The sequence below is a fragment of the Artibeus jamaicensis genome, unplaced genomic scaffold (assembly GCF_021234435.1).
Source record: "Artibeus jamaicensis isolate MK-2021 breed Jamaican fruit bat unplaced genomic scaffold, CSHL_Jam_final scaffold_847, whole genome shotgun sequence".
Classification (NCBI taxonomy): domain Eukaryota; kingdom Metazoa; phylum Chordata; class Mammalia; order Chiroptera; family Phyllostomidae; genus Artibeus; species Artibeus jamaicensis.
This window is the reverse complement of record NW_026522057.1, coordinates 19,918,087-19,927,619: the sequence shown is the minus strand read 5'-3', so window position 1 is coordinate 19,927,619 and position 9,533 is coordinate 19,918,087. Positions and strand designations below refer to the sequence as shown.

The 9,533-nt window shown below is 58.2% G+C and overlaps 1 protein-coding gene across 1 annotated transcript; it reads left to right on the top strand.

The window, feature by feature from the left end:
- Positions 1 to 796: 796 nt before the first annotated feature.
- On the top strand, positions 797 to 9,106 carry PLA2G2F (phospholipase A2 group IIF). Its single transcript, XM_037140137.2, has 5 exons — positions 797 to 994; positions 1,694 to 1,743; positions 4,996 to 5,140; positions 6,085 to 6,194; positions 8,189 to 9,106. Exons 1-5 carry the CDS (start codon positions 879 to 881, stop codon positions 8,551 to 8,553), a joined length of 786 nt encoding a protein of 261 aa, XP_036996032.2. The 5' UTR covers positions 797 to 878; the 3' UTR covers positions 8,554 to 9,106.
- Positions 9,107 to 9,533: the final 427 nt, after the last annotated feature.

Genomic DNA, 9,533 nt, shown 5'->3' with positions numbered 1-9,533 from the left:
ACATGCTTGCGGGTGTGGAGGGAACCCTTACGGACGGCGCCTAGCCACACAGAGACCCGGAAGGAGATCCTCTCCTCCCCGCATTCCACGTGGGTTTCTCCTCCAGCTAGGCCTTGACCTTTGGGCTTCTGTGCCTGTCTTTGTATTGCCCAGTTTCAGGAAGAACCCTGTTAAGTTAGTTCAGCCAGGATCCCCATCCTCAATACCTGATCATCTGCAGGACCTACCTGATGGGGTCCCCCCTCCCCCAACCTCTCCTGTGACGTCCAGTCGCCCTGGCCCACCTTCAGCCAGCATCCCCCTAACCCCTGAGGGTTCCTCTTAGTATTTTCCACCCACTGATCCCCCCATCTCCTTGGCTCTGAATTCCTACTTCTCCTTGTTGTACTTGGAGTTGAGTTCAATCTCCCCTCCCCAAGGTGGGACCCCACTGCAGCTGTCCCTAAACCTATTGCGATGCTCCCCTTGAGTAGAGTCTGCCCCGCTGTCCTTTAGCAAATGTCGCTGAATAATTTTAACGTCCTTTTCAGATGGGAGCAGAGAGGACTTTGGACTAACTTTCTTTCAGAGGCGTGGGGAGGGGCCAACTCCCAGTCAGTGCATAAACCTGCACCCTCTGTGGGCCAGAGCACCCCCAGGTGGGGACTTCACCAGCTGTGGCATCTGTGGGCGGGGCCGCGGCAGTGGTGGTGGGAGGGAGGGGGCGGAGCCTCCCTTTCCTAGGGCATGTGTCACTGGCCTCCTGCCCAGCGGCACTGCCCTGGCACTACCCTGCCAGTGTAGGTGGCAGCGAGAAGCTGGGGCCTACTCCCCAGAGTCTTTGGAGCAGATTGCAGACCTTTGGAGCCCTATGTCGCTGGCCTCCCAGAACCCAGGACATGGCAGATGGGGCGCAGGCCAACCCCAAAGGCTTCAGGAGGAAGGTGCTGGTTAGACGCCCTTCTGGATGGAGGGGTTCAAATCTCAGGGCCTCTTTTTCTTTGAGGACCTCCAGGTACGTGCCCATGCCCCCGGGATGAAGCTCTCCGAGGACAGGGGCAGGGATGGAGGCGGGGAACGGGCTCCTTGAACCCGTTTCTCTGGGAAGGAGAGCTCTGAGTCTCTGAGTGATGGCTGAGAAATGTCACCACTCTGTCAGCACTAGAAGGGACTTATAGATCATCTACTCAATCCTCTTGAGGCCACCGAGGCCCAGAGAGGCTAAGAAGTCTATCCAAGGTCACACAGCATTTTAGAAGCAGACTTGGGACTAGAACCCAGGGCTCCCGGTCTCTCGGCTTCAGCTCCTGGTGCAAGACCTCGTGTGACTTTCTGGTGCAAGTATGCAAGGGGGTTGGTTCTGATCTGCAACAGTGGGCTGACCCCCACGGGGCAGGGAGCTGCCCGTCTTGAAAGCTGATTCCTGCTCAGGGCAGGAGGGGAGAAGGCTCCTGCTGCTGCTTCCTGGCTCTGCCGTTCTGGGGGCTGGGCCTGCAGGAGGCCCAGGGCAGGTAGGAGGCGCTCGAATCTTCCTGGAGGTGGTAATCACAGGGATGGGGCAGCAGGAACCAGGGAATCAATGTCATCCGGGTCATCAAGGGACAGAACTGAGGCCACCTGTCATGATAATGAGGCCCAGGAGGGAGTCGAGGGCCTGGAATTGCAGGGAGGTGGCATGGCCCCGCTCAGGATCCTGGTTTTCTTCCTCTCCCAGGTCTAGCCTGGCTATGAAGCTCTTCACCATCACCATCCTGGCCGGCAGCAGTGAGTAAAGGCTCCGGGGAGATGCCTCCTTCTCCCCAACCCCACACTCTCTCCCTTGACATCGGGCTTCTTAGTTCTCCATCCGCTGACCAGCAGCAAGACCTTGGGCCTGTCCTGCGTCTCTCTTGGCCTCCAATGCCCCACTCAGCCCCTGTCAGGCTTCACCCTCTCTCTGGGGCTGTTAATTTCTCCACCACCTGTAAACACGCCACGAGCAGTTGGCATTTACAAGCCTCAAGAGGCAGGGCCCAGAGCTGAGCAAGCATCGTAAAGTGGTGGTGTGTGCTGGGCGTCTGGGCACCCTGTCAAACCTAGGCGTTTGTGTACATAGGAGTGTGTGTTTGTTTGTGCACTTGTGTATGTGTGGACAAGCTGATAGTGTGCGTGGGAATACACAGTCTGTGTGTGTGATGACCCTGCGCAGAGCACATATCAGTAAAACGTGTGAGTGTGCATGCATTGAGCTGTGTGTGTCCAGAGGGTATGTATGAACACAGGGGTGTGTATATCTGTACGTGGTGTGTGCGGAGCAGAGGTGTCTGCGTGAGCTTATACAAGGACGATGTGACTGGCCTGGGGACTTCTTACCCAGGGTGGTGACCCTGGGTGTATGGATCGGGGACAGCTGAGGCCTCTGACACAAATCGACGCCCCCCACATCCAGGTGTTCCGGTGGCAGGTGCCTGAGGTTGGGGGACAAAGGACTGAGCCTGTCGCTGGCTTTCCATCCAGCCCGTTACCCATCTCCTGGACACAGCCTGCTCTGAGGACGAGAAACGCCAGAGACAAAATAAGGCTGGACAAGAGAAACTGCTGGCTGCATTCAGGCAAAGTAACCTGTCATTTAGAAAATAGGCACTTCAGTTCAGCCTAAACCCCTGGCCAGGGTCAGAGCCTGCAGCCTGCCCGAGGGAAGACTTCATGTCTTCCACGTGGAGTGTGAGTGCGGACGTGGCCTTGGCCACGGATTCCACTCTGGGTGCTGCCTAGGGGTGTATCTGTTATGTGTGAGTGTGTGTATGAGTGTGAGGTGTATAAGTTGTGCCCGAGTGTGTGAGGTGTTTACGGGCGACCCTGCATATGAGTGTTAGCAACAATGAGAGGGTGCATCTGTGTGTGAGACGTGTGCATGAAGTACACATGGGTGTGTCTGCATGTCGGTGTGTGTATAAGTGTGCAGGATGTGAAGGAGAGGATGAGGTGGGTGTGTTTATGTCTGTGTTTGTACCCACATTTGGTGTGGGCAGGTGAGTTTCTCGCTCTTCTTCTCTTACATGGTGCGCCCTGGGGATGAAAGATGCCCCTCCCCCAACCCCCACGGGGGTTAACGACTACAGGGTTGGTGGGGGTAGGAGGCCAGGACCTCACGGGTCTCTGCGCAGGGTGCCCTGCAGGAGAATGTTGTCATCAGCTGTCGTCAGATTTAGGAATTGAGGTCGAAGAGTTATGCAACCTGCCCAGAGTCTCACAGTGTTAATGGAGAAACCTGTTTGCAAACCCAGCCCGTCTGACTCCGAAGCTGCTCTGCACACACATTTTTCTCCTGCACCAAGAAGCCAGCAGAAAGGAGGTGGAAAGGGGGAGGGAGAACTAATGTCCCCAGGTACCTCTCCTGGCTAAAAGCAGCAGCCACCTCCACCAAATCCCTGTGCGGCTCGGGCCCACAGGACACAGGGTCCCTCTGTCTCCCTGCCCCGGGCGCCAGGGTAGACATTGACTCCTAGCCATTCTCTTAAAGTCACCTGTCTAATGACAAAAATCACAGAGCCAATACACAGGGAGACCCAGGCGGAGCAGGATTCCCAACATCAGTTCTCTGAGGGGGAGGGCAAGTTTAGCCAGGATCTGGCAGGTGCCGTTGGGGGAGTGAGTGTTTGGTGGTCTGGCACACGCAGGCCCCAGGGATTCCAGGTGGTCAGTACTATTGTTCCCATTCTACAGATGGGAACATGGAGCCCCAGGGAGCTGTAGCTATGGGCCTCAGTCTGTCTGATTGGCTAACTAAGGCACGTTGAGGTGGTGAGTTCCCCGTCACTAGCGACGTGAGACAACCACATTTCAAGGAGGAAGGAAGTATGGCCTTTGGGACCCTATCCAACATCCAGTTTCTGAAACTCTTGACTCCTCCTTCTCCTGGCACATTTCCTATATCAGGCGGTACAGCAGGGTGGGGAATGTGGAGAGCATAGGGGCAGGGTGCGGAATTGGGCACCCAACCCTGGGCCCAGCTGGAGGAGCCAGGGTGGAGAAGGCAGGCAGGAGTTGCCCTTATTGGTGGTGGCATCACAGCTCCGGGACACAAAAGCCTGGGGTCATATCTGGGCTCCACCACTTCTAGGCTGTATGACCCGCACTGTTCCGAGGCTGGGTTTGCTCATCGGTAAAATGGGGATAGAGCAGCTCTCCTGCCCACGTGGGGAAGGGGGCAGCCGCACCCAGGTGAGGACCTAAGCAGTGGGCTTGGTGCTGACTCTGGGGTGAGCCAGGAGGAAATGCGGAGCCAGCACAAGGCTGGAGCCCAGCAGGCAGGGCAGCTGGGAGGGGTAGGCAGGCTGGCTGCCAGATGCCGGGAAGCTGATTTTGCTGGTACTGGAAGGGTCATTGCACTATTGCCTCCTGTGCGACTTTGACAGAGAGAAAGGAGTGTGTGTGTGTGTGTGTGTGTGTGTGTGTGTGTGTGAGCATGTGTGTGTCACTCCTGAATGACCAGGGCACCAGCTGTCTCTGGATTTATCCTGAGATACACCAGCCCCTGCAGCAGGCACAGGAGCCAGGCCAAGCCAGGAGGGCCCTGGTATCCAGAAAAGCCCGGCCACGTGCCAAGCTCCTTACAGTTTCACAGGACAATTGAGCCTTGGGCTCTCACTGCCTGGGTTCCAATTCTGATTCCACTGCTTTTCCAAGCGCTAAGTGCTCTGGACCTCAGTGTCCTCATCTGAAAAATGAGACAGCTACACCACAGTAGCCCCCCATAGGACTGCAGAGAGCTCTCGATGAGTTAATGCCCAGGAAAGAGCCGAGGACAGCACCTGGCACAGAGAAGTCCTCGGCACGATAGTAACTATTGTTTCCTCAGGGCCGTAGGGGTCAATGTAAGAAGGTGGGCAATGCACCACACTCAGTGCTTTTGTGCGTTGCTCCCTTCCTCCTGCTCTGCCCGCCTACTGGCCCCCAGTCCCCTGGCCCTGGGTGTGGGGGGGCAGCTGTCCCACAGGGCAGGCTGCTCACAGCATCCCCTTGGCTCTCTCGCAGTCTTGCCTGCAGCGCACAGCAGCCTGTTCAACCTGAAGTCCATGGTGGAAGCCATCACCGGGAAAAGTGCCATCCTGTCCTTCGTGGGCTACGGCTGCTACTGCGGGCTGGGGGGTGGCGGCCAGCCCATGGACGAAGTGGACTGGTAGGTTCCAGCAGGCCTAGGCTGCTGTCAGAACCGGGTGGGTGCAGAGCAGGTCAGACTGATTCGCGTCTTTGAGAGATGGGAGAGGCCCTTTCCCCAAGGCGTGAGGCTTGTTTGATGAGTTGGTGACGATGAGTCTGACCTGTGACCCGTGTCCTCTCCAACTATCTCGGACGATCTCTATTGTCCATCTCCCAGGTCTTGGGCTTGGAGGCAGCTGAGCTCCCACCCTTGCCAGGAAGGAACCTTTGACTTGCCCCAAACCCACGAGAGCAGCAGTCATACGGCTCCCGCCAGACAGAGGCGAGGGCTGTGGCCCCTGCCCCTCAGCCTAGAGGGTCTGGAGGACAGGGTCGTGGAAACTTCCTCCATCAGACAGGGCTTCCCAGAGGTCCTGGCTTATCTTCTGCCCCTCTCTCCCCCAAGGAGGCCAGCGCCAAGTCCGGTATCACCGGGAGCTAAATAAATACACATTGGCTAATTGTTTTCCCTCCACCAGAGGGGACAGGAACAGCCACAGCACATGTGCCTCCTGTCCTCCACCCCCACCCCCAACTCAGCCCTTCAGACCCTTGTCTTTCCTGGCCGTCAGGAGCAGCCAGGTATGGTCGCTGCACACACAGTCAGTCTGTAACCCTAGCCCTCCCTCCCACCCTGACCACGTGGCTGGACCACCTGACCCTTCCCACAGTCGTAGCCAGGGCTCCAAAGGGGAATGCGGAAGCCCTGGGCACAGGACAAAGAGGCAGAATTGCAGACAAGAACCAAGGGTGCCAGCCAGCTCTGCCTGGCGTGTGACCTCAGGCAAGGAACTACCCCTCTCTGGGCCTCAGTCTGAAGGTCTGACCAGTGAGGAGACAGAGCAGATAGCTGACCGGGGTTTCTGAGCGTGGGAGATGGGCCAAGCCTGGCTCTGCAGGCCTGCTCTCCTCTGCCTGCCCCAGGTGCTGCCACGCCCATGACTGCTGCTACCAGAAGCTCTTCGACCAGGGCTGCCACACCTACGTGGACCACTATCAATACACCATCGAGGATAACACCACGATTGTCTGCAGTGAGTCCCTCCCCCACGCCTGCCCACGGCCTGGGTCGTGAGAGGGGCTGGTGGGTCGGGGGCCCTATGCGGGCCTGCCAGATGCAATACAGGATGTCAGTGACATCTGAATTTCAGATCAACTACGGAACATGTGTACACATAAGTGTGTCCTAAATGTTGCATGGGTTCTAACCATACTAAACTTAAATGTTAACATAAAATCAATTAGTGTTAGCATAGAACTAAGAATTATAAGTATGTCCCATGCAATATTTGGGGTGTGCTTACACTAAGCATATTTGTCTGAAATTCAGATGAACCAGGCCTCTTGTTTTTGTTTGTTTGGTAAACCTAACAACCCTCACTGTGGCTCTGGCACGTGTCCCTGGTATGTTCCCATCTCCAAGCCTGAACCGGTCCCTGGCAGAGAGCGATTCTGATGCACTGGGCCAGGGTGGGGCCAGGAATCTCTGCTTTCAACCAGGTCCTCAGGAGGCTGCGAGGCTTTGTGACACCGGCCTGGGACTTGGGGGAAGTGGGTTAGCCTGGTTCTGCCAGCACCTCCTCACCGAGGAGCCCTGGGCAGGGCCCTTCCCTACCCGGCTGCAGCCTCCCCGTGGGTACAGGAAGGAATGTGGACCAGAGCAAACCGGTTCCCTTCCAGTTCTGTCACCGGGACCCCATAAGAAGGTGGCCCCATCCCAGGACCCTCAGTTTTTCCCAAATTCGAGCTGTTGGAGCCAGGCCTGGTGGAGTTCCTGCCTTTGCATTGGACCTCCACCAGGTCCAAAGGCTTTTCCCCAGCGAGGGGCGTGGCATCCAGGCTGATGGCCCAGGTGTCCCCACCCTGCCTCCCCTTCATGCCCCTGCCTGGGGCAGCAGTTGCCCCTGATCCAGTGCTGTGGGCAGCTCGAGGCCTCCTCTGTCTTCTGTCTTAACCGTGCTTTGCTCCTTGTCCCTCACTAACAGCACCCCCAGCTTTGCAAAGAAACTCAAGTCTCCTGTTGTCTGGGAAAGAGTCTGGGGGAAACTGGGCCCATCTGGGGCCCTTGGGAGCCCAGGGCTCTGTGGCTGTTCAAACGTGGGGTGGAGGGGCTGGCTTGAGAGAGGGGGTGTCCCTCCATTAAAGCCCAAGCAATGGTTTCTGCAATGGCTTCTGGGATTCCTGGGGGCAGGAGGCAGCTGCTGTGAGAGGGGCTGGTGGGGGAGGGGGATGGCCCCTGAGTGGTCCAGCTGCTCTTGTTATTACAGCCTAGGAAGCTCCTCTTTCAGCAATTGCTATATTAGCCTCTGCGAAGACTTTCATTTGGTTGGAGTATTTGCAAACCACTGGCTAGTGGGTGGTTCTCAAGGGGTGTTCACCCCCCAACCGCGGCCTCAGCACCACCCAGGCACTGGGTGAAATGCAGATGATCAGGCCCCACCCTGACCTACTGAGTCTGAAGCTCCAGGAGTGGGGTTGGGCTGTCTGGTTAACAGGCCTCTCAGCTGATCCTAATGCACAGCTAAGGCTGGGAACTGTTGGGATCCATGATTTCTGGAGGCCAATGTGCGCGAGGCGACAACAGCAGCAGCAGATGCCACACGCTGAGCGTTTGCTCCGTGGGAGGCACTAAGCTAAGCTCTTTATAAGTGTTTTCCTCACTGGATCCTTGCCACCGACCCCTGCCAGGGTGGGTGTTCTGTGGTTCTGTGGCTGGAGAAAGGGGGCTCAGGGTGGTAGAAAGTAACGGGCCTGGCGGTGGGGAGTTCCTGACACCTGAGCTCCCGTCCCAGCTCTGCCTTGGGCTTGCTGGGTGACTGAGGGAAACCCTATCTCCTTCTGGGCCTCGGTTTGTCAACAGTGTTGGACTTGAGTGGGTCTCCGGGTCTAGCACACAGCAGAGCTACAGGGGCTGGCCCGGCCCAGAGATTCACGGCCCGCAGGCCTGGGGTGGGCCCACTGGTGCTCCTGGGGAGGCCAGCCCTCGGACTGCGGGACCCTCAGAGCACATGCACTCCCCTCCCCATAGGAGACCTCAACCAGACGGACTGCGACAGGCAGACCTGTGAGTGTGACAAGAGCGTGGCTCTGTGCTTCCAGAGGCATAAGTACAACGAGAAGCATCGCAACTACCTCAATATCTACTGCCAGGGCACCACCCCCAACTGCAGCATCTACGAGCAGCCCAGGGGGCACCCTGTCTCCTCGGCACCCCCTGCACCCTGCAGCCCCACTTCCTTGGCACCCTCTGCACCCTGCAGCCCCACCTCCCGGGCACCCCCTGCACCCTACAACCCCACCTCCCGGGCACCCCCTGCACCCTGCCGCTCCACTCCCTCAGCACCCCCTGCACCCTGTGGGCCCACCTCCGCAGCACCCCCTGCACTGCCCTAGCATCCTCCGGGCTCTGACAGAGAAAAGGGCGGCAGTTCCTGCTCTGAGAACCAGATGCATGCAGTCCGTAGAGGTGGGGATGGATCCAGAGCCTGTGGGCTGTGCTGCCACCTCCTCCCTGCAGCCCTCCAGCAAGGCTGGCCCCCAGAGGATTCAAGAAGGCCTGGGCCCTGGCCGTGGCCACCCAGCTCCTCCAGTCCAGCCCTGGGCATGGCTGTGCCATGCTGTTGGTCCTGAACTTGGCAGGGAACGTGTGGCTAGTTGGGGTCACTTCTGAGTGTGGAAGACAAGGTCTGAGAGAAAGGACTCAGACCCCTGGGTCCCTGACAAACACAGGAGAAGACAGGGCCCAGCCCTCGGCCCCTTTCCCTGCGCCTCCCCTCAGGCAGCAGCTGGGCCAGTGGGTGGAAAGGCCTTAGACCCGGGCGAAGAAGGGCCGAAGGCTGGGACCCGCCTGGGTGAACAGGGACACGAAGGCCCAGGGGGGAAGCTGTGGGGAAGATTCAGGAAGGCAGTAGGGAGGGAGCAGCCGGGGGAGGAGGGAGTGTGGAGAGAAGGTGGGAGAGAGGCGAGACAAGGTGCGGGTCAGAGGTCTAGACCAGGCGTGTGGCGCTGGGTGGGGTGTCTGAAGTCCCTGAAGGGGGAGAGGAGGAGCAAGGGCCATGTTTCCTGAGGAAGGGGCTCCTTGCTCCTGTGCTCTGGAGGGTCTCTCCTTCCCTAGGGCTCCTCCCAAGTTAGTGAGGTCTGCAGAGCTCAGGCCTGAGCGAGGGGCTGCGCTTGCTTCATGTTGCTCTGGGGGCTGCCGCTGACAGAGGCCCTCCTTGACTGAACTTGAGTTGGGCTCCGCAGAGGTTGAGACCTCTGATCAACTGTTGGGTTTCCAGGCCCACCTCGGCATCACCAGTTTTAGCAAGAACCCTGCCAGGTAACGGTAGTGAAAGTCCCTGGCCATCCTCAGTATCTGACCAGATTCCACATCC

What these genes read in the sequence shown, in the direction of transcription:
- PLA2G2F (XM_037140137.2), top strand. Translation starts at nt 879, where the DNA reads ATGGCAGATGGGGCGCAGGCCAACCCCAAAGGCTTCAGGAGGAAGGTG. An exon ending in TTTTCTTTGAGGACCTCCAG is followed by an intron (nt 995 to 1,693) that starts GTACGTGCCCAT and finishes TTCCTCTCCCAG; the next exon opens with GTCTAGCCTGGCTATGAAGC. An exon ending in CACCATCCTGGCCGGCAGCA is followed by an intron (nt 1,744 to 4,995) that starts GTGAGTAAAGGC and finishes GCTCTCTCGCAG; the next exon opens with TCTTGCCTGCAGCGCACAGC.